The sequence below is a fragment of the Gallus gallus genome, chromosome 9 (genome assembly GCF_016699485.2).
Source record: "Gallus gallus isolate bGalGal1 chromosome 9, bGalGal1.mat.broiler.GRCg7b, whole genome shotgun sequence".
Taxonomy (NCBI): domain Eukaryota; kingdom Metazoa; phylum Chordata; class Aves; order Galliformes; family Phasianidae; genus Gallus; species Gallus gallus.
In genome coordinates, this window is record NC_052540.1 from 18,889,281 (window position 1) to 18,914,138 (window position 24,858).

Genomic DNA, 24,858 nt, shown 5'->3' on the forward strand with positions numbered 1-24,858 from the left:
TCCTCTTCCCTTTCTTTGTACCCCATCTCCTTTCTTTGGGAGGCTGAAGCTAGAGACAGGAGCTTGTGCTGTTCCCAGGATCGTTACTGGCTGCGTGGCTTTCCATTTGTACATCTGCTCTTGAAGAAGTACAGAGGACATCACACAAAAAGAGATAAAGTCCCTTTTCAGGAACAACTCTATATACAGCCAACTTGTCCTCTACTAAATTAGCAGCCATTCAGCCACATAAAGTAGTTGGCTATTGCAATGACTCAGGCATGATTTTTCGCTGCCCCTTTGAACAGTGCTGTCCATTTTACAGGCTAACCACATCAGTCACCATCTCTGGCTGTCTGATTCATCTCTTCACATTTAAGTCAAGTTCCCAAAAACCGTTGAGATCGGTGCTAGGTAGGACTGACATCTCTTTCTGTTCATTTCTGTGTTTTGATTTTCTTTTTATGCGTTTTATTTTCCCATCTTCTTGTGCTAAAGGCCATGAAAAGCCCCTACAGCAAGTACCCCCACTTCTCCCACAACTGCTTTCTTGCCAGGGCCTTTCCCTGTCTCCTGAGCACAGACCCAAATCAACAGATGCCTGCAGCATCCAGGCACTGACTACTACATCCTATTGCATTGACATAAAGTACTGAGTGATACTCGACCTTTAGCTCAGCCTGTCTCAGTTGAGATCTGAGCCCAGACCACCCAAGCTATTCAATCTCCCTTCTCACAGAGAGCTGCTGGTTTAAATGTAACCCGCTTCTGACAAAGCAGGAGCCACCCAGAGATGGCAAAAGGCTTCTCCTGATGCTGGACAGGCAGCCCTGCTCTGAGCAGAAGGCAGTGGGTCACTCTATTGGAATTAGGGTATCTCTCACCATGAAATCTCCCTTATTCTTAAGGAATGGACAGTATTAGCAAATTTGGTTAAAAACTGGCATTTTGACCAGTAGCTTCACGAAGTTCACATGTGGGCTCTTTGATTTTCACATCCACTACCTCACTGCCATGGCTGGACACCACCGTACATCCCTGACGCTGACCATCAAAAGGCTCACTCAACTGGACCTGCTCTGCTCCCATCACAGCATCTCAAGGAGGTGGCAAACCCCAGATGGAGCAGGGCACACTGCCAGGCCAGCAGCCACCTCAGCAGGAAGGCTCAGAGTTCCTGGCAGGCAACAAACCCTAAATGAAGTAGCAACAGTGGCTCAACCCTGACAGAGCTCTCCATCAGCCTGGCAAACATTTCCACTATTGGTCTTTTCACCAAAAAAGAACAGAAATCTTTCAAGTTTACCCCTGTGCTGAGATGAAAAGGGAAAAGTCCCAGCTGGCATTAAGTGATATAAGAGTTGGGGACTCCTGTGGCATTTCATGCATGCCACTTTGTGATATTGAAGGGCAGAGAGCTTCCTTGAACTGGAGTTGTACTTCCACACTGATGCTGGGTCCCTCCTTTCCCACCCTCCAGCACCATGCCAACAGCAGCCTCCGGCCTCTCCTGTAAAGAAAGGTTGATGGAGCTCAGCTTGTTTAGCTTGGAGAAGAGACACTGGGGAGATCTCATTGCAGCCTTTCAGTACTCAAAGGGAGCTTTCAACAGGAGGGGGACCAACTTTCTACACAGTCAGATAGTGATAGGACAATGAGGAATGGCTTTAAACTAAAAGAGGAGAGATTTAGGTTGGATGTTAGGGAAAAATCTTTCACTCAGAGGGCAGAAAGGCCCTGGCACTGCTGCCCAGAGCTGTGGGTGCCCCATCCCTGGAAGTGTCCAAGGCCATGGATGGGCCCTGGGCAGCCTGAGCTGGTTCTTGGCAGTCCTGCCCATGGCAGGGGGGTTGGAACTACACGATCTTTAAGGTCCCCTCCAACCCAACCATTCTGTGATTCTATGATTTTCCACACCCTCTGTGTTCTTGGCTATTTCTTTAATGAATAATGACCTATTCGGAAGGATATAAAGCATGGATTTCTTCTCTCCGAAAACATAAAGAGACACCTACTGGAAAATCAAACAGATCTTGAAGCCTAAGGTAACCCATGTGCAATACTCCTGCCTCTGCCTTTCAGAGCTTAGCAGAATCCATGGGGCTATCGCTGCGATGCTCTGCAAATCCGCTTCCAGAATGTGCTGCATGCAAAATAGCTCGCAGAGACTTAAATTTGTTAATAACTTAAGAACCTAAATAAGCTGATAGTTGATGTGACCTACATTAATGGGGAGGCATTACATGGCAGATAAGCAGAAAGTTCTCATCTATTGTATAATACGTGATTTATTCGTACCATAAACATATTGAGAAAAGGATACGCTCTGGCATTCCCTCTGCTTATTTTTCCCACAGAAAGAAAAAAAAAATAAAACTAATGTAAGAAGATCTTGCTGGTGAGAAAATATTCATATCACAACAGCAACAGACTTAGTGGCGGGGCTGCCAGACACTGCTTTATGGTTGGAAAGATATAGAGAAAAGCTCATAGGTTGCACCGCAGTGCTCCCATAATTCTAACTACCAGCCTAAGAGTGGAAGCAGTTCGTAGAAGAAGCTAATGGCTTTACCCTGCCTGGTATCACTACATTAATAAAAATCATCAATAAAAGCATCAGTTCCTGTTGTAATGTAAATGAGACAGTGGCTGAGTATGCACTGCAGCTGCAAGATAAGGCACTAGAAAGATATCTAAATTTTTGGATAATTCTAGATGTCAAGATAATTGGATTTTCCAAATTAAACCTTTCTGTAGTTAAAGAGGATTATGGTTAGGGACTGCAGCAGGGAAAGCTGCTGTCACTGTTACGAAGAATTTGCTGCTACAGTGCCACTTTTTCTTCTTTTGTGCTTTGTCTGCTCTAAGAAGGCAAAATGGTAAAAGTTTCATAAAAAGTACTGAAGTTATATCATTTGCAATAGCACGTTGGCATGTGAAAACTTTGTTTCTCGTACATCTACTTATATTATGAGCTGAACAGAATTTTGTTGAAGGGACAATATAAGTTTGTTTAGGCTGAAGTTTAGGTTTTACGATAAGGTCCGTAACATCACCAAATAAAAGAATACTGCAGCACCAAGATGCTCAAGAAGGGTATGAGATGTTGGGTCAAATGTATGCTCAAACTCTTGTTAAAAACACCTTTGTTTCGGAATGTCTTCTGGTTCTTTAATTCTCGTGATAGCATGGACACCTCTCAAACCTTCCAAATGCTTCTGTTTCATGAAAAAATTAACTGCTATTTTAGTAGAAGGGCTGACAATATAAATGCTCCTTCAGACACTTTGTCTCCACATGGTCTCTCTATAGACTTTCTGATTGCCCACACTTCCAAAACAGAGATGTAAACCTCCTGACAAAGCAGAGCATGACTCAGTCCTGCAACAAAAATGAAATTTTCCCTATCATCAGTTTATTCCGCAGTGTCTTCTGAAAAGAATTCTTCTATCTTCACTGAAGCAATAGATTTTTTCCACTGCTGAGGTAAACTACCATATTCAATGTACTGATGTCAATCATAGTCCTTCCAGTACTGTGCATTGTTAAAGGAACTCCTTCATATGGTTCAAGCTCATCTCAGTGTCTTCTCTTTCTAATTCTGCTGGAGCTGAAGTCTGGAGTGTAACACTATGCAATGAAATAAAGCTGCAGATTCCACTTGCAAAAATGCAAACAAAAAAAAAAAAAGGGAAAAAAAACCAAACCTAACAACTCTTGGTGTTTCTCTATTAGTTTCCCTGCTATCCACATCTTCCTGGAAGAGCCTGGCACTTCTTCCCCCACAAGGCCAGAATAGCAACGTTCTCCCTGATGTATCTGAGAGGTCGTCACAGAGATGACCTTTTCCTTCAGACAGAAAGGCACCAAATCATATGCTAATGGCAAAAAACAATCTATCCTATCCTCTCCCCAAGTACACTGTTGGGAGCCCATCGGAGCCCTTGTAATTATCTCCACAATTTGTCTGCACCTTGGGTAACTGCACAGCCTACAGCCTGACAGAGACTGTTCTGTAAGGCATCCCCATTTCCTGGGACACACTGCGAGATATTCATCCACAGGTATGGACTTCAGTGCATAAAGGCTTAAGCAGCAAAGTCCTCAGGGATTTCACCATATAAAGTTTTCTGCTCCAAAGTTTTTATGGTCTGAAGTTTTATGTCCTTTAAGTCTTTAGCCCATAAAAATCCAAGAGGATAATAAACCAAGTAGCATCTATGTCCAGGGTCTTATGTCCAGGGTATTATGCTCCTGGGTAATAATAATACCTTCGGTTGCAGTATTGACCAGAAACTACGGATCTCTTTTTTTCCCTTTGGCTGACATTTTGCCGTTACTGCCCTCTGAGCTAGTCACTATCTGCATGCTGTTCAGAGCAGCCTTGGGTACCTGGCAATGCAGAGATATTATAGGTGTGACCTTGAACTATCCTGAAGGGTAATAAAGCCAAAAATGAACTTTGCAGGCAAATACCTGTAAAGCCATTCCCCAGTCCTGCAGAATATGGAGCCTGCCTGGTCCAACCACTCACATTTTCATCTCACTGCCTCGCTCTATGTATGTGAAATACATGGATGCATTCAGAAACACATTCACACATTCATATTAATCCAGACTAGAAAATGGCTGCCAGGCTACAGAAAATCAGCAGAATACCAAACAAAACAAAAGAACAAAGTGAGGATTTGTCAATAAGACACCAAATTAATCCCATAACAATACACTCTGTGATCCGGGAGATCCAAACACCTTTATGTGTGTGTGTATATATATATATATATATATACACACACATAATATATATATATATATACACACACATTCATACATATATACACACGCACACATCTTTTATCATCAACTCATGTAAGTTGGAAAAGACATTCAAGTTCATCAAGTCCAACTATCAATCTGACTAATCTCCCGTCACTAAACCATGGCCCTCGGTGCCACATCCACATCTCCTTTCATGCTTTTCTATTCATCTCTATTAAACTTATGTTATTATTGTCTCTATTAACCATGTTCACGCTTTTGCTAAAATAGATTAATGAAGTCTTACAGCTCTTCTTGTTTCCAGAAAGGACTGCCCATATCAGTTCTTTGTTAGAAGCCTTTGTTAGAAGCCAAAGCAGAGCTCAGTGTGGTCTCACAGAAACCCTATCCCAGAAGGAATCCCAGCTAAACCTCATCAATAGAAGTACTGAGTTTCCAGGCTGGTAGCTCCTCCAGGCAGCTCCAGCACCACTTCATTGGGGGTCCACTGAGTGTGAAATTCACCTCTCCGCATAAGGTCAGCATAATGCATCATTCCAGTCATTTTTAAAGGATGGCGAGGTTCATAAGCTTCGTGCTGCCCTCTGCACAGGAGTGAATTTTACTCTTGATGCAAATGGTGTTTGAATGCAATATTTTAAGACTAATATTCCATATAGACACAGTGTTTGATTCATGCCAACCCAAGGGGTAATATGAATGCTTAGTATTGTTTAACCAGCTCCCAAGGACTGAATAAAACCCTCAGATGAAAGATGTGACCTTCAAAGAGCAGAGAACCACTTTTTCTTTTCATCTAGAAGATAATTTATCTAATATTTTTCTTCTCATTGAAGACATAGGCGCACTGCACTGAGAACTGTTTACAAATGTTCTTTCTCCATTAAATTGATTTTCTGAGTATAGATAGGCAGTGTTTTCTGGAACTAATCTAAATTCCCTTCTAATTAATATTCAAGACCAAAATATGTTATCTTTGCATGACTGTGCAATTATTAAAGAAAAATATCATCTGTGGAAGTAATTATTTTTCTTTCCTTTTTTTTCTAACTAGCCGTTAACCGACATAAAATATGTCATTTCTTTCCCCTTTTTAGGCTATGATTGAAGAAGCCATCACCAGAGAAGAATCTTTTTCAGTTATGTACACACCATTTGTGACAAAAGTCAAGGTTGACAACAGAGACAAGATGACAGACGCGTTCACTAAAATGCACCCTGGCTACACGCAGCACATCTTTACAGGTAACAGCAGATTTCACATGCTGTTAAGCACTGTATACTGTTTGTCTGTGTGTGGCTGACTTAAAAATGAGTTTTGGAGCCTGGAGCTTGAGCCTTTGCATTTCCTATACTTCAGAGGGGAAAATTAACTTCTGAGATTTGCTGTATGATTGTACATGATTTAGGTAATCAAATCAGTACTTAGCTAAAGCATAGACTTTACACTGCAAATCCCCACAAAGACTATTTTTATCCAGGAAGCCTCACGTTTCAGTTGTTGAATTTCATTATTACAAGAGCTCTTTTGTTCAGCAGCACTTTTGCAGTGTCTTATGGCAACAGCAAGTCTCAGGTTCATTCCCCTTTCGGTGGCTTGCCATCAGTTACTGGCCCAACAGCAGGCCCTTCACTTTCCCAAAACTTCTGTCCTCTGCGAGTACTAGTGGAGGGATGACCACCTTTGAGAGCACCTCAGTTGCGGGAACAGGAATAGATAGCCAGGCTCCTTTGGGTTGCTGAAGACAAATCTGGAGTAATCTAGGGCTTTCTGTAGCCCGTTGTCATCTCCCAGAGGAGTGAAGTCAAGTAGCATCTCCTGGCATAAGCAGACACTAAAGTTCTGGTGACCACAGTTTTATTGCAAGAGGAACGCGCATGATATTTCACCAAAAGAGAAATGGCATTTCCTGCTGTCATTAACCTGGTGAGTCAGAACATGGCTGCCTCTGTTAACACTTGACTCTGAGTTGATTGTTCTATCTAACTCAATTGGTAGCTTCTATCTAACTCAACATCTTGCAGCTCTGGGGAGAAAGGAACATCTGCCTCAGCTCAAGTGGGAATTGGGAAGTTGAGTGCCACAAAATTGTGCAAACATTAAACCAAGTAAACTTGGTTTGTACATTTTGTTTGCCTTTAGGAAACCAGTATAAAAGTAGACTGTGTTTTGCAAATGCCTCTGCATTAGGTTTCTGGCAGTAGTTTTGGGAATGCTTAAAAAGGGAAAATGGGATTTATCATGGAGGTCGTAAAGTCCCTGTCTACCATTTACTTGCTGATGTGACTTTCTTGAGAGGTTCCAGGGACAAAAGTATTGGCATTAAAGAGAACATAAAATAAAACTCCCTGAATATGATTTGAAAAAAAAAAGATAAAATCATATTTCATGTCACCCCCTCATTTTATAGCAAGAGCGAGACTTTCAAAAGCACATACACAACCAAAGTGTGCAAGTGTTGCACTGAAATTCAGTTGTGTACATAAATCACAGGATGTTTCTGAAAGCATCGCCAGGCATTTCCTCACTCCTATGGAAAGGAGGAAGGAAGAAAACAACAGGATGAAAGACTCTGGTCCTATAGTACTTCAATCAATTACAAAACAGATCGAATAGAGCCATTTCTGCCCTCAAGGGTGTTCGTTTAGAAATTCTGTTGCTTAAAAAATGGTTCCTATCTTACAGAAGTTTCTCTGAGTGCAGGTTCTGGGATCACCAGTTTCTAGGAATGCAACGGGGTCATCAAGATCACAATAACGTATATTGTATCTTGGCTTCTAAGCATTGGGAAAGACAAACAAACAAACAAAAAACCCAACCAATATGGGGATTGGGGTTCTGAGAGTGCAATGTGTGAGAGGTGCTGAGCGAGAGCCCTGGAGGCTGCTGCACAGCTCCCACCACAGCTCTCAGGCAGGTGAGAGTCTCCTGACCTCCCTTTCTCTGTCCTGGAAACCCTCTGCAGAGACAGAACAGACCTGGCTCCCCTTCACGGCCTGAACTCACAGCAACATCCACTGAAGTCAACTAAGCAAAAGGGGTTTCTCAGCAAAACTATTCAAACCTGGCCCAAAACCATGCCACCCGCTAAAAAAAATTCTCTCAAGGAAGAAGTTGCACCCACTGTCAGCATTGTACCACCCTGCACGTCCATTCCTCACAGAGGTGAAACAAAAAACATGAGCCAAGTCCCCTTTCAGCAGTGGGTTTGAAATACCAAACACCTCGTGAAGACGTTATCTTAAATAACCTTCCCGTTCCACAGCAATCGCTCATCCAACTTCAGTCTAAGTTCTGCTATAAAGCGAGGACTGGATTGATTTCAAATTTTTCCTTATTGCCAAGGAAGAGAAGCAGACATGCATTTAAATCCAAGCATACAATGCAGTTTGTTTCAAAATTGAGGATCCATCAGAAGCTGAGCAGCTGCAAGGGAAATATCAGGTCCACTCGCTTTGATTTATGTACGGGTAAGGCTGGGGAGCTCCAAATGGGGTTCTCCATTTGTCACTGTGACCGCGCAGCCTGGCATCTTAAAAGCAGAGCTCACTGAAAACAGAGCACTCCTTTGTAGAAAGTGACACTGACATTCAATCTAGGTTTATTTTTTGCAAGGGAAGGAGAGGAAGGAAAGAGCTGGTGTAGTTCCCCAAGAAAAGGTGGTTTATGCTCTCGCTCGGAGCATCTGTCCTCGCTCAGGTCAGGGCAGCAGACAACACTGGGTGCTGGCAGGGCCCTCACAAACTCCGGCCAAGCCACAGCACACATCATCACACGCCACTATGGCGGTGGTGACGGTAAAAGCACAAAGCTGTAGGAAATGAAGCTTCATAAATTCAACAAACAACTTCAGCTTGTTTTGTAGTTAAAAAAATAAGGATGTTACATTTAATGGAACGTTGAGTTATTAATGCTTTGGATGATCAGCACTGAAAAGCACATAAGCAGAAAGAGCAAGTTTTATCCAATGCATCAGCAAAATATGAGCTGTTGATGGGAAAGGCTGCAAAGTCTGGAATTTCAGAGCCCCGTTGCAGCTGGAGGGGTTTCTGGGGGGCATCTTCATTTTGGCAAGCCTTCTGGATTGCACTTCTTTCCTTCTTACTCTCCCTACTCTTTCCTTTAACAACAACAACAACAAAATACCTTCTATTGCGGCTGGAAAGAAACGTGACTGGAAATTATTTTCATTTTCATATTCTAGATCCTCATGGACTTCATATTTTGCCACAGACGACCGAGTGGTCTTCCTCCCCTCCCCAGCAGTACTTACTCACTCTGGGTTTCAGAAACAAACAAATTGGAAAAATCTTGGAAAAGCTGCCAAGTAGAAAGCTGCCAATCTTTTCAGGTACGCCAACTTGCTTAATAGCTGTCATAGCTCAGGAGTGACCTCCTCAATCCTTTCTTGAGTGATGGGAGCAGGGCTCTGGTCCCATTTCTCTGTGCCTGCATCCCTGCCTCCATCAGCCTCTCCTCCACTCCAGTTTACCCATAGTTCCTCTATCCAAAACGTACACAAATAAACACAGCACGCACACATTTGTGATTTCATTTCCTAGACTGCAAAGCACCTTTCAGTCCTATCCCAGAGGACGAATTGAGAAGACAGTGGGAGACCATTGGGAAACAGATCATGCCAGTCATGGATTTTATGAGAAGCACCAGATTAACTGTGGGTACAACCTTCCCTTACTGTGTTATTGTGTGTGTGTCAGTGCATAGGAACGATGTGTGCTTTTTGGTGGGCAGACTGTTCTGTGCATCCTCCTCCTCCGGCCAGCAACACTCAGCAAACTGCAGTAGAAACAGAGTTCAGTTGGGGTCTAGATACTTTTTAAAAGTAGCCTTAATTGCTTAAGTGCATCCAGTTTAAAATTACTTTACATTTGATTTTCTCAAATCTTTATGTCCAATTACATAATATCCCTACTCCACATAACCACCAAAATTACTCAGTGTGTTTAATACCCATAGTACTCTACACACATCACGAGGCTCTCCATTAAGAGTTAATAATCACTACTTGAAGCATTTCTAGCGGTTTAGATCTTGATCCCTACGTAATAAAGTATGTGAAATAACCTTCAAATCTGTTACAAACATATTGAAGGTATAGTAGTTAATTCTAGCCCATACTTTCTGCAGTAATGTACACAGCTTTTTAGCACCATGGCTTTTGATTAGCACAAAAGGTCAGAAATCAAATTTGCATGTAGACTAGACTGTTTTAATTCAATTCTGAAATTATTCTCCTGAAAATAAGTGGAAGAAGCCTCTCCTCCACAGATTGTAAATGCTAATGTTAACGCTTTTTCCCTAGCAATAACCGTTTTTCAGTTTTCTGTGTGTTGCAGGAATCAGAGCCATTTCCTCATCAAGGGTGTCTCAGCAAATCACAGGATTTATATTCTTGGGTTTTGATACCAGATAGGAGGTTGACAAAAAAAAAAAACAAAAAAAAAAACCTGCTACTTAGCAACCCCTAGCAAGGAAGAAACATTAGTTGGGTATTTGGGGAATCTGTGTCTCATTTCATCTCAGAGAGCTGCTGCTGAAACAATGTAAGTGCTTGAACTCACGGCTTAGCGGGAGGTGAAGGTTCTTAGTGCTGTGCCAAAACGGGCACTCAACGCATTGCCGTGGCCTGAAGGCACGCAGCCCCAGGAAACACACAGCTGCTGCTTCCCTGTTCCTTCCCAAAGCCATAGGCTGCTGTTTCTGGCTGACCGAGGCCCTGGGGACCGGCGTTCAGGCTGATGGGAGAGGCATCTTTGCAGAAGTGAAATAGCTGTTATTGCCACGTGCATTGCGCTTCCAACAGCTACAAAGCCAGAAGTACAAACAGATGGAGGGTTGGATGCCGGCACAGAATAAAACCCTGGTCCTTCTCAGAGCCCCACTACAACTCCATTTGTTTGGTTGGTTGGTTATTGACCTTTTTTTGACTCTTTTGTCATGATGCTGAGTTTTCGGAGGCAAGGTTCTAGTATCACAGCTATTCATTCTCTACTTATCAGAAAGAGAAAAAATTTAAACTGGGATATCTTTAGGATTCCCTCTAATCACTCCATTCTATAAGAGAATTTGCACCATTGAGTCTCTGAGCAGTCACCAGGGCACCAGCACAGGAGCTTTGATGGAGAGGGGAAAAACCCCAAGATAGAAGGACTTATTGCTAGGTTAGAACAACCAGCTGCCAATGCCACATCTATTGTTGGTAGAGACACGTTCACTACCCCTTCAGTTTTTGTAGCAATGAATAACCCAGGCAAGACAGAACCTCTGACCCAAAGAGCAACTGACAAAGCAAATTACACCTGATAACACAGATAGGCACAGAGCCAGAGCTGATCTGCTGCTGGTGATTAAAATCCCTGTAGGCCTGGCAGAGATTTGGCCACCTTTGTTTCCTTGACAGTCTTCCAAAATCCTCTTCAAGCTAGAATTACGATTCCACCAGCCATCCATCACATCACATCCAAATGGAACTAAGGACTTATGTGAGATGAACTCTTGATACAGGCATTAGCCTGTACATCTTGCTTTAAGACAATAAAGAAAGATATTTATTTTTAATAGCACACAACTATGAAGAAAAGATTCCTTTCGACCTTCATTTGCAAATGCAAACATGCACTCCATGCTCATCCTAATACGATTTTTTCCACCAAGGCATCTCAGTGCTGAAGAAGAGCTTATTAAGCAATGGCAACGCACTCGATACCAGTTCTGCCAGCTCCCTTTTGCAGCTCCACAGCTTACAGTTAATTATACGATTTGTACACGCACGACTGTTGGTGAGACACGAAGCTAATGATCAAAAAAGCAGAGCGTTTCTCATTTGCCCTCTCATCTTCATAAAGAACAGCCGGTCCCATTCAGCTCGAAGGGACATTTGCGTGCTGTAAAGCAAGAAGCAGAAGGGAGGGTGCAGCAGCCTGGTCCCACGTGCTGTCATTGCTTCTGGTGGCAAACTCCACAGCCCTCAGCTACCCAGAAATGCATGCATTGACCCAGAGGTTATTTTGTTTCCCTTACACGGCTGTATCAGTCTGACTTCCACCTACTCATATCACGACCCAGATTACCGGTGCTGACAAGCAGTTGTTCTATCAAGTGGTTTTACTGGGCTCATTCTTGCTGCTTTGTACGCAGCCTTTCTCCCACGCCAACGGCACGTAACGCTGCTTTACAGGAGAAACAGAGGGGCCAGCGGGGCATGTTAGACTGCTCACATCTTACGGCTGAGCAAAACCTGCTGTCACGTACAGATCTCATTGTTTTCTTGTCTATTTCTTTTAATGGAGGTAAAGCGTTCACTACACTCACATTTCAGCACAAACATTTTCTGGAGCATACCAAGGGCATTAGAGAAATATAGTGATAGATTTTTCTGCCTGTTATTGCAACACACTCGGAACTGTTTGCAAAGCATAACTTCATTCTGATTTTGAGCTGAAAAATAGCAGTGGGGACACCACAACAATCAGGAACTACCAAGGGGCACTGCAGACCTTTGCAAAGTTGGTGCACTCAGGGCCGATGGATATGAGGTCCCCAGCTGACCAGCCACTTCGCTTTGTTTTAGCACTGCTGGCACTCAGCAATTCAGCTTTATAAGCAAAAGTAGCAGACGGGATGACTCCTATCTTGAGTACAGAGAAAAGCAAAAAGCAGATCTCCATCCCCGAATTCTCAGTACCTGAAGGAACACATCACTAAAGGAGCCGACTCTTTTCCACTGAAGTGTCTATTAATGCTTGCTCTTTGCTTAACCTTCGCTGCACCTACCCGAGCTGGTTTCATCTCCATCTGATTGCTCGGCCACTTTATTATGTTTTTTACTGCAGCTTATAGCCCCTTGAATCCTGCTATCCTTCATATAATTCTCATCATGTGGTTCGGTTCCCTGTGGGTTTTTTTTCTCCTGCCAGCAGCAGTTATTTACTTTCTCTTTCTGCATTTTTCATTGTCACTGAAACACCACCTCTAAGTTCCACCACCTCTAATCCATTTTTTTTTAACTCTACTGTGGGTTATTTATTTATTTCCTACCTACAATAAACTTAAATAGCACTGCTATGTCCATGTTGGCACTGATGCCCAATTTGTGTCCCATAGCTATGTGACATGCTTTAATATTTTTCTGAAGAATCAAGCAGAGAAGAAATTGCTTTCTTTCTGCTTTTACTTTCAGAGTCATTTGAGAAGCCCCCCAACAGACACAGCACGGCAAGAGAGGATTCTTACCTGCTTTTGCAGCTGACAATTCAAAAGACTCATTTCTTGGTGCATGCACAAAAAGATTTTGGGTGGTTTTCAAGAATAGCAGAGAAAAACCTTTAACCTTTTGCTGCACTTACAATGCTGTGTGACTATTTCTCATTGATAAGAGCTCTTGTTAACTGCTTCTCCTTATTTTAATGCTCACAGCTGTATCTGGTTTTACGCAGCCATGTGGCCATCACACACCGATGATTAGCTGGAGATGAGGCTCCTCTGCCCCCTTTAGAACCATAGAATCATTAAGCGTGGCAAAGACATCTAAGATCATCTAGTCCAACCATCCATCTACCACCAATATTGCCCACTGACCATGTCACTAAGTATTGCATCCGCCCTCTCCTTAAACTCCTCCAGGGATGGTGACTCCACCACCTTGCTGGGCAGCACATTCCAATGCATCACCACTCTTTCAGAGAAGTTTTTCCTAATATCCAAGCAGAACATTCCCTGGTACAACTGGAAGGAACTTTTGTTCCTTGCTCTAGTGACATACTAACTAGATTGCGTCAGACTTACAATTTCACATATCAGAGATCACAAAAATTATTTTCTGTGCTGATGTCTTCATCAGTACTAGACCAGGCCCCCAGAAATGGACTTTTCAAGTAACATAAATATTTGTCAGCAGATTGTTCTGGTCTGCCCTCTTTGAGGTGGGCCAATAGAAGTTTATAAGAAGGTAGGAGCTCTGCTGGCTCCCCAAGGCAAATCACATATCTTGCTTGTGAGTAAAATCCATCTTAGAAGTAGTTGGGCTTTCTACTCTTGCTGAAACACACTGAAGACCTTCAACCTGAATTATAAAGAGGCTTAATTGCCACCCCAGTCTTACTTGTACCTATTTATACACAATGGTCCTTTTGTTATCATCGTTTTTTATCTCCCTCCTTCACTTTTCCCTTGTTTACACTCTTTAGAATTTATCCCTCCATTATATTTATTGAGAAGAATAATAAGCTCATAGCATTTTCATTAATAGACCAATCAAACCACACTTCGCTCAAAAGAGGTATCTCCTAACATGCTGGCACCTCCGCTCAGCGATACTTGGGTCCAAATTAACCTCTCAAAACACAGCTGACTGAAGCTAACTGCGCTTCTCAGAGAATTGCTGACCAGAGTTCCTCTTCCTTGTGCAGTGCCTGATGCTGATGGAAATACCCATTCATTGCCTCAGCTCTTCCTTTTTCAGTTGCTTTCATAATCTGGGATTCCCACATTATGCTTGCATTCCTGATATTGCTCTCTAATGTGTGGTCTTTTATCTTCCTCTACAATCATCCTATAAATTAGTTAAAAGAAGTAAAATTAACCATACCAGGACTATTCATACTTTTTCTAGGGTTGAAAAGAAGCTAAGCTTTTTTTTTTTTCGTAAAGATTCTTACAAGATGTTCTAGAAAACAAGAAGAGCATCTCTACTAAATTCTTAGATTTGATGTAAAAATTATAGAATTGTAGAATCATTAGTGCTGGAAAAGACCACTGAGATCATCTAGTCCAACCATAATGTTATTATGCTGGTAGACAGTTTGGTAATGATTTCTATAACCACTTGCACTCCCTGGGCAAACTTCTGCAAAACCAAAATCAAGATGAAAAGACCAAGATTCCTTGAACTTCAAGAAAAGTTCATTTAAAAATAAACCCTAATAAATTTCTTTCAAAACTCCACTCTGCCCAATACACAACGGGACCTAGAGACATCTATCTGGGAACCAAAGCGTATGGGAATGGCAGCATCAGCACGCCGCCATATGGAACTGCCAGAACAAAGGTCTGCTAAAAATACTGGAAGTGGTTCTGAAAAATCTATGCCAATACTTGTAATTTCAAGCTCTTAAATACATTCACAAGCCTGATTAGATGAATGGAAATTTTACTCAGAATGGCTGAGTATACAGATATGCAATGGCTACATTTTGTCAAGAATCTAGGCCAAATTGCTTTTGAAAACCTCAGTAGGGTGTTCATTTGCATTTTTGGCAGCAGAACACTTTTGAAAATATGGTAGTAAGGCTGCCATCCATCAAACGTTTCAGCAAGCGTTGAGATTTTTGCAAGCACTTGGCTGGGCTTCTCCATCCACATACTTTGAATTTACCACGTGCCTGAAGGATCAGAGACCACCTCCGCAGGTGTTAGCTCCTCAAGGTTGTGCATTCCAAAACTGTGGATTTCCCCAGCCTGCAAACAAACCATAGGCTCAGACATGGCATGGTTTCCTCAACCTCTTCACTGAAACTTTAAAAGCAATCCATAGCAGTCAGATAATATTTAACAGAGGGGATTATGGAAAAGCCATTTCCAAATGAGAAAAATTGCATTCATGTTTGTTATCTGCTCTCTTCCCTTCACATATATTATGACTACGTATTTATTTTTCTAGTACTACTAAAGAGATTGTGAAAAGAAAGTATTTTTCTCCCCTATAAGATTGTCAGAAGCATTATCTTAAAGGTGCTGGATGCCATATTGCTTATAGTATTACCAGCACAAATAAATATATATGACGATAAGCCACAAGGCATCAGACTGAAAGGATGAGCGTGCTTTCCACGGCTCCCACCTAACCCTCTTGCTTTCCCTGAGAGAACAGGACGATGTCTGTGCATGTTCACGTGCGATAGAGAAGTTGCATTACGCCAGCATCCTTGGCCGGCTGCAGCAAGTCACGGAGCAGTCCCAGGTGATTAATCAAGCGATGGCTGAGCTAGCATCCATCCCTTATCTGCAGGACATCAGTCAGCAGGATACTGAACTGGTGAGCATTCATTTCTAATCCTTGTTTTGGCTTTTGCAGGTAGGGGAGGGCTGGGGCAGAGCGCTGCGCTGCAGTTTTCTCAGGGCGTCATTTTTCTGAATGTGTGGACCTGACATAGCTTTAAAATCCTGCTGCAATGCCTTGTCAGAGGTGCTAATCACCTGCAAGGATGACTTTTACAGAACCAGCATGACTCATCCATAGGCATATTTTTAAAACCTCTTCTTTTCTCCCAGACCTGCCCAAATCAGTCTGGAAAAATGATTGCAATTATTCAGATTGTGCTACACTGAGATACCTAGCATCAGGAGCCATCTGCAGCAACACAGGCCAGATCTGCTTAAACCAGAGGAGAGGAGACAAAACACTCCCATTCCCAGCTCTGTCCCGCATGTAAATGCAGCCCAGTTTTGGAGATCTGACTATAGTCTGCTAAAAACACTTGGGCTTCCCAAAGCTGGCCCATGGGGATCCACCTGCAGCCCTACAGGGCTCCTGAGCATTGCAGAATGAAGGCTTCACAATCCCCCTTTTGCTGCAGGGACGAGCAGCAGCCTGCGGCTGCAGGAGGTGGTCTGCAGACAAGAGGCAGCAGCACGGCACAGAGCCTGTGTTCCTACAAGATATTCTCCATTTGATGCAAGTTTGCTAGTATTAAACCTCAGCCAGCCCACATTTCAAGGCCGACTAAAGGCTCTGGAGTTATTGGTACATAATTCAGTGATATGCTTTCTCCAGGCTGCAATATTTTCAGTACATCCCCCATCTAGGCACAGGCTATTACACTGCTTCCTGTATCTTGGAGTGCAGTTCTCACATGCCTGGGAACACTGTGGGGAATTTCAGGCCATCCCCAAGGGCTCCAGTCCCTCAGGGCAGGGCTGGGTCCCTCCTGCAGGATCTAAGTGACGGGGCAGAAATCCTTCAGATCAGTGCTTTGTTTACAGAGCCCAGGGTGAAAAAGACTCCTAAAAGAAAAAGGCAGAAAATCTCTACCAGCTATTCGGTCCCGAGCATCAAAATACATCAATTCAGCATTCCCTTCCCCCCCTCCCCCCCCCCTCTTTGTCCTGTCATCTTCCCGTAAACTATATCTGTACATGCAATTGGAGGCTTAGATGCTTTGTAGCCAGAATATTTTAGGAAACTTTACCACAGCGTCAAGGCACAGGGCTACGAGCACAAATGTGCAGAGCTGCTTTACTGTGGAGTAATTAATGGCCTTCACCTCTCCTGGTGGCACCAGCCTGCACGGTATGGCTCCTCTGGTGCCATTAGCAGCTGCTTGCCTGATTACATTGCAACCGAATCATAGAATGGTTTGGAAGAGACCTTAAAGCCCACTCAAGTCCCAGCCCCTGCCATGGGCTGGCTGCTCACACCAGCTCAGGCTGCCCAGGGCCCATCCAACCTGTCTGGGGCGCCTCCAGGGATGGGGCACCCACAGCTCCCCAGACACCACCCTCCAAGCAAAAAAAATTCCCCCTAACGTCTAACCTTAATCTCCCCTATTTAAATTTGTAACTGTTCTCCCTTGCCCTCTCACTATCCGCCCCTGTAAAACATTGTTCTCTATCTTTCTTGGTTGTATCTGGGTGCTCTGAGTGCCCACTGCCATGGGGACAGGATGGCAGCACCCACATCCCTCCACCTGCTCCTTGCTCCTCTGCAGCTTCCTAGGAGACATCTACATACTTTTAAAGCTATTTTTCCCCATGAAGAATACTCAGCCGGCCGAATTCTAATCTCACTTGTGCTAATAAAAATTTAAAGTAATTCCTCTGAGGTCATTGTGACTTTGCATTGGTAAAATGGAGAAGAGGTTTTTGTGACCAAGGAAGGCAGTTAAACTGTGTGGCTAGAAAATGCTAAAGATGTCAAATGTTTATTATCATACACAGTATAAGTTGCATAAAGCTTAAAACATGCTGAATTTATAACTGTGCAATTTGCACTGATCCAGCAAGGATCCCAAAGGCATTTCAGTTATAAACTCTTCTCTGTAAATGTCTTCCTGTAACTAAATAAATAGAGTCCTAATCTATAGCACAGAGAATTTCAGCTGAGGCCTTTTTAGATGAGTATTTATTCACAGACCCCGGGAGAATAAAGATCTCGGTTAACTCAAACAGTTGAATAGAAAGGAGGAAAAACCCCAAACAAAATTCCTACAAGGTTTATGATTTCACTGTCATCCTATTTGTAGATGATAAATCAAGATGAATGCTTGTTAAAAAAATAGTAAAGAAAAAAACCAACACACGTCCATTTCGGTTTAAAAGCAAATGAGGCCAAGGTATTAAAATACAGCATTTTTTTCTTGGAGAGGATTTTCCAAAAAAGATCAGCTCTGGGAGAATTATTGAGGTTTGCCAACTGCCCCCTCCTGTCACATTCACATCTCCTCCGCCAGCAGAGCTACTGATGAGACGTTGAGAGCCATTGAGTGATGAAAACGAACCTGGAGCAGATCCTGGGCCCTGTCTGTCCACGGGGACACCCTTCATCCACCCAACTTCAGTGGCCTCTTTTCTTAGTCTCCCTTCTTGCCCAAAGCAGTGACATCTCTGGCCTGACTGGGTGTGGGGTGTGAGACCAGCATCCCACCCCCTGCCCTACTGGTGCTCCTTGACCCACACAGGATGGGGATGGCTCCAAACAGCCATTTCAGTTACAAACTCTGGCCACCCTGCCCTTCCCTGCCTGGTTCCACTCTGACACAGGATTTGTGCTTTGCCCCTTCCGTCCTTAATACCCTTAATCTCTGGGCTGTGTCTATTCCAGACTCATAGAAGGAGATTATCTGTCATATAAGTATTCTGATGGAAAATTCCCCAACAGCTTCTTGACTCCTTTCACATTAGAGTCAGAGGCAGAAATTTGCAGTTTTGTTTTTCGTGAATACTGATGCATAAAAAAAACCCACACCAAATGTTTTCATCAAACATTTGGGCCAACGAAATCAACTTAATGGCTGCACAAGCACCACAAAAGGCTAGAACCAACCCTCATAGATTAACCTAGAGAAAGACACCTGTATCCTCTGTCCAGCGCTGGGATGCAGAGAGGGAATTTTAACTCCACAAATCAGAATGCAAAGCTGAAGCGAAGTGAGTAGAAGTCCATTCCCTGAACCTGAAGGCAGCACGTTTGTATCTCACTCAGATAAACCTAAACACTGACATTTTGAGTTTCATCTCCTCTTAAGCTCGTATCAGACCGCTGCCGGTCTGGGTACAGCAAGAGGAGACAATCTCTGTATGAATGCTCACACTCTGTTATCATCATCCAGTCCATCTAGACTTGTGATGAGCAAATACGGGAAGAGTCGCCACCACCAACTAAGCATTTTGGAATAAATCTAACAGGGCAGACTCACACCTCTGATTTGAGAGCACCCAAAGCATTTTCTAGCGCACGGGAAAGGAATGGGGTGAGACAATAATGCAACAAACCTGAACTTTAGCCTTCCCTCTAAGCACAGATTAACAAGTATTTTCCTACAGCCTCTTTTTATAGTTTACACTAGAAATCGCCAGCCTTGTTTTTATGGTGTGCTGTGCTGAATGATGGGGAGGAGGAAGGGTCTGCAAAGAAAGAGGATAGTAAAAGAAGGGGAAAATAAGCTAGATACTTCCAGCTACAGTAAAAGCATCTCAGCTTTAGTGTTGTCCTCTTGTGCAGCTTTACATGCTGCCCTAAATTATGATGCATTAGCCTTGGGAGAAAATGCTAAAAAGCATTCATGTACGACATAGAATATCTCAGACAGCAGAGAATGAAATATGGAGCCTCTATTCTTAACAGCCCAAGTCTTCCTTTACCAAATATAAACATTTACCACATATATTTAAGCCGTATAGGCTTAAATACAAATTTTCCAGAGGTGTTTTTTCCCCATTGTTAAGTATTTTACATCCACAATAACGCAGCATAATGGCTGAAGCAAAGACGAGGTGGCAGTGCTCATTGTGTGAAAGATGAGTAATAAAATCATCAGCGTACAAATGATTTTTTAATAAGGTTTTAATCTGTGTATTTAGAGAAGTTATTTCTGTGCGAATTCCACGCTGATAATTTTTATCTTGGTGCCACAGCTGCAGTCGTTAATGGCAGATGCCATGGACACCCTTGAAGGAAGAAGGAGTGATAAAGAACGTGTGTGGAATGAAATCGAGAAGGTAAAAACCTGCAGCAAAGGGCAGAGGAGCATATTGTTCCTAGGGGAGTAAATGTCCACCTGGGCCAGAGCTGCTCGCACAGTAGAAAGGGAAGTGGGTGCCATCTGAAAGCCAACGCGTGCCTCAAACTCTCCTAGTGCTCCGGGCTGCCTGCTAATACATATTCATTTCTTGCTTTCACCCCGTTGCTGATCTTTGGCCACGTTAATAGTCTCATGCAATTAACTAATGAAAAGAAACCCGCATGGCTTGTTTTTGGCTGGTAATTGTCATTCTCTTCCATCTTTGTTGTATGAGGTACTGTGTTAATTGTCTGGGGCAGCTGTGGGAGAACAAAATTCATCCGGACAAATGAGGTCCCTGAGTGGAGCACAAATGAGGCTTTGGTGATGAGAGACAGAACAGCCATGTGAACGCCTCTCTGAGGCTCTGCACAGCAACCAGGCAAGGCAATTTTTGCAGGATTTGTCAAGTGCATTGGCTCTCTGTGCAGATGATTTTGACCCCATGTAATGAATAATAGGTCGGGTTGGGATGTAAGAGGAGCATCTTGCATTTGCACAGAGCCCTTCAAATCAAAGCAATTCGCTCTGGGCATTCAATGCCATTGACATTTGGCCCTTCCTGTGAATAGGGATGGCAATGTGTCACCAGGAAGGGAAAACGTTGTCAGGTCACAGCACCGCCCCGACACGGATTCCATGGCTCCATCAGGTCTGGGATGTACAGTCACCCAATACTGCCGCGGGAGGACAGAGGGTTGCAGTGTTGGTGTTAGCAGGTCTCAGCACTGTCCCACTTTGGTATTTAGGGCTTACAGACAGATCTCAGCCCTGTACCAGCACGTGTAGGGCAAGAAGGGGCGACGGAGGTGTCTGAAACAAAAAGTGTGGGCAGAGGGGGTAGGGCCCTTCAGAGCCATTGTTTAGGAGTCACCTGGATTAAAGTTCCAGCCCTCAGATAGGCAGCTCCTAACAAAGTTCCCAAACTACCGAATACTTGCAGAAAGCAACCAAGAGGCACACGCCCAAAATTAAGAAACACCTGGTTTTCATCTCTTCGGATTACTCATGAGGTTGGTTAAAAAAACAACCACCACCAAACATTAAATATTCACACTGCTTTGCATCACACCAGGATATTCTCTAAATCTCTCGCACCTGCCAGCAGATTGTGTGAGAAGCCTTTGCAATGCAAACGGTGGGTGCGATACGCAATTATATACATTTATCAATTACACACACATTTCCTGCTCTATATAATCAGCGTTCACAACAACATGAACAGAAAGAGTCAATGATATATTGGCAAATAACTTATTCCCTGCACTTCTTTGGCAGTTTTTCCTCCCATTCATAGACAACAGATCTAAGTATTAGATACAAAGCTTTCCAAGTTGTTCAGTTGTGGTTTTTTTTCCTCCAAATTTTGAGATTTTAGCTACGTTTAGGTGCCAGATTTTCACAACTTTGAATGGTCACAGAGAAAAGGCTGCAGTCGAAATTTAGACCAAGATCATAGAAATTGAAAAACGTATTAAAGACTTGTTAGAGGGCTGTAAAGGTACTGTAAGGTTTTCCACATATTCCAACAGGCTGGCTACTATCTCACTGTAAATTCAGTAACGTCTTATTTTTTCCCTTTTGGTGCATTTATACTTCTTTATGTACATCCTTTTTCTCTGGATACTTCAACCTTCAGTATAATCTTAACCAAACATCAAGCTAACATTTAAAAAACGGACAGGCATCCCAAATTACACCACACAAAGCTGTGCATGACTCTATATTTAGGAATAAAATTTGCTCCATGCCTGAAAATCTGCTCTCTGCCATTTTAAAATGCGGTGCTCCAAAATTTGTTTGCATTGAGAACATAATTTTGCATTTCATTTTTGACGGCTTGAATAACTGCATCTGATTTGGGGCATCCTGTTCCGAGCACAGCTTAATGTTTGTTTCGCAATACAGAAATCCTTCTCTGTATTATTTCAGAGCAAAGAAAAAGAGAGCGTCATCAAATACCTCTCTTCCACTTTACTTTTCTCCAACATTTGATTTCAGCATATTCAGTGCGTTCCTAGAGAAATTGTCTTTTCTAACAGAGGAGGCAGAAAAGCACACCGGGGGCTTGGTTCTTGGTTGGGGGCGGGTTTTATGATGCATCATTTAAATCAGCTCTAATTAGGAGCATCACACCAGCTTAAAGGACCTTAGGAGATTGCTACAAAGAGGGACTAAATCTGAGGACTGAAAACTGACGTGGCACGGATTGCTGCTGGAGCCACTGTCCATCAGTTCTCTTGGCCCATCACACGCCATTAGCTGTGGGCATCTCCAAAGGGGCCTTCTCACAGATCCGGTTAAAGGCAGTTATTTGTATTTTTTGCTGTTGAATTAATTTACATATATTGGAAAGTGAAAAGGAACATAAAGCAGTTATACAATCAGCTATAAACGCAGAACTCGGAGAAGCTGACAGCTACGCTACCACCAGTGAAGTTTGGCTCTTGCGATAGAAACAGCTGTTGCACCTAATGAAAGCACTCACAGTTTTTCCTCTAATGCAGAAGAATTATATCTGTGCTTATTTTCCAAATGGTTAAAGGGTCTGTCAGAACTGCCATTACAAACCACTGCTTTCAGAGCTTTATATTCCAGAGTCAGCCATAAAAAGTCATTCAGGCTGAAATCTGACATAGCCGGGCACAAAGCTCAACATCCAAACACTTCTCCCTTTGTCACAGCGGAGAGCTTATCAAATTAGTTTGAAATTAATCTGAGCAATTCTGAACTTACAGGACTGGCAAAGCGGTAATGCGTACATAGCTTCAAGTGTTTTGGGCGCTGCGCTGCTCACCCCATTCGCTGACAAATGTATGTTTTTAAGCGCAATAATTTCTCAAATGGGCTAATTATTTTCAGAAGCATTAAACACAAAGGAAAGAAAAATGACCCAGCAATTAGCTGGAGAAAAGAGAACAGCGCTGCTGAGAGCGCTCCTCTCTCAGTACTACGGGGCTGTAGACTCCATCCACAGGACCTGGCTGGCGAGCACAGGGGAAGAACCCTCCTCCTACAGAGACTAAACTACATCTCAGGAGTCCTTGAAGAACAGAAAGGAAACGAGGCCTGGGTCAGGCTCTCCTAATTCCTGCTCTCTGGGATTTTACAGAGACTTTCTGGGGCATCCCCGTTGATATATGTGAGCTCAGATATTGCCAGCTCCCATGGGATGGGGCTGATAGAGCACAACCCCCATCTGCTCCCGCACACACGCTTTGCATCAGCAGTTTGGGGAAATCCACACAGCCGGATGCAACGCCCATGGTCAACCTTGGCACTGAGTAACTCGAGGAATCAGGTCTCTGTGTGGCTGCTGCAGGACCTTATAGCAGCTGTGGAAACGTAGTGAGGTTTATGATATCCGAGATAAACAAAGGGGCAGGAAGGCCCCTCCTTTCCTCCAGAAAGCCTTCACTTCCCTGCAATTTTCAAAGAGAAGTATTAAGAGGGATTGCTTTCCTGCCTCATAAGAATAAATTCATTAATAAAGCCTCACAGTATTACAGCAGAGGCATTTCATTAAATAAACAAATACTTTAGAGCCCATCAACCGGAAACTTCTGACATTCAAAGAGAGGAGAGCCAAACAGGGCAGCAGGTGCCAATATGGCTGTGCTTCTCTGAAGATAATAACGCAGTTCTACTTCTCCATTTAGCCCCTAGGCTTTCATAGTGGTTTCATAGGATCCTCTTAACATCATTTGAACAGCCAAAGGACAGACAGGAGCTGGCAAATAAACACTTCTACATGTGAGACACTTCATAAAACCTTCACATCAGAGTTTACCTCAAGGGCATCACATACTTTGCAATGTAGATAAGTTATTATACCCATCATTTGCTGAGCTCAGTGGAATGCCTGTTTCATAAATCTGAAAACAGAGCAAACATGGATGAGTGAATAAAAGAACAGATGTAACTTACATAAGGATAAGTATGTAACAAAAACGGCACTAATAGATGTGAATAGGAAATGCAGTAAAATTAGCCTAACATTATGTAATCATTTAGGCAGGCACAGAGATGCTCAGTGGTTGACCTCTGGTTACTACACCTCTGCCTTTTGTGGCAGCAGGGGGAAGCTATCTCATGACCTGTGCTCTTCCACTGACATTATCTCTTAATTGAAAACCAAGCCATGGAAAAGGGCCATAGACTTGCCAGGCACTCGGTCAGCCAGGGAAGCAAGGAGGGAGATTCACACGATGCTGATGGAAAGCAGATATGCTGCTGAATAGTACTCAGCTGGCTACTGCAATTGGGTGTGTATGACTTCACAAGTTTTATTTCAGGAATGCACAGATCCACTGTGAAAAGTGAGGGGGAAATCAAAGGATAGGTAAGGATAGGAGAAGCAGGTTTTCAGAGACAGGAGTGGAACTCTAATTTGTAGTGCGTAATAAAGAGAGGAAAGTGCAAATAGAAGAGGAAAATGATATTAGAGGTGCTGATATGAGTAGGCTGAAAGTGAAGGAAACAAAGAGCAGAGCAACCAGGTCAAGGTGTTAAATTTTGATTAGAGTTGGCCAAAGGTTGGCTTCATGCTAAGTTTAGAGAAAATATATTAAAACATTCTGCAAAGGATGAACTATTAATTACAACAGCCTGAAAAGGCACAAGAAATAACTATGGCTAAGAGGTTTTTAACCTGGCACTGAGAGAAGTTTTCAAGCCAGGCAGAGAAAGTCATGAGAGCGTGTGAATAGAAAGTGAGAACTTCCCTGCTGTATGAGAGGTGATACAAAGGAAACGTCCACAACCAAAGTCCCATTAGTAAATGCAGCACCCCTGTGGGGACAA

At 43.1% G+C, this 24,858-nt stretch overlaps 1 protein-coding gene across 3 annotated transcripts in view; it reads left to right on the forward strand.

Annotated features, from left to right (window-relative positions):
* SPATA16 (spermatogenesis associated 16) overlaps positions 1-24,858 on the forward strand; it is an 85,851-nt gene that overhangs the window by 55,337 nt on the left and 5,656 nt on the right. For 2 of the 3 annotated variants that reach the window (XM_040705898.2, XM_040705897.1), the window contains exons 6-10: positions 5,856-6,003; positions 8,964-9,110; positions 9,322-9,434; positions 15,648-15,812; positions 19,910-19,993. In XM_040705898.2, the coding sequence (XP_040561832.1) occupies positions 5,856-6,003; positions 8,964-9,110; positions 9,322-9,434; positions 15,648-15,812; positions 19,910-19,993 (657 nt within the window). Of the gene's footprint in view, positions 1-5,855; positions 6,004-8,963; positions 9,111-9,321; positions 9,435-15,647; positions 15,813-19,909; positions 19,994-20,290; positions 20,423-24,858 lie in introns of those variants that run through there. The other variant, XM_040705899.1, reaches the window with a different exon arrangement.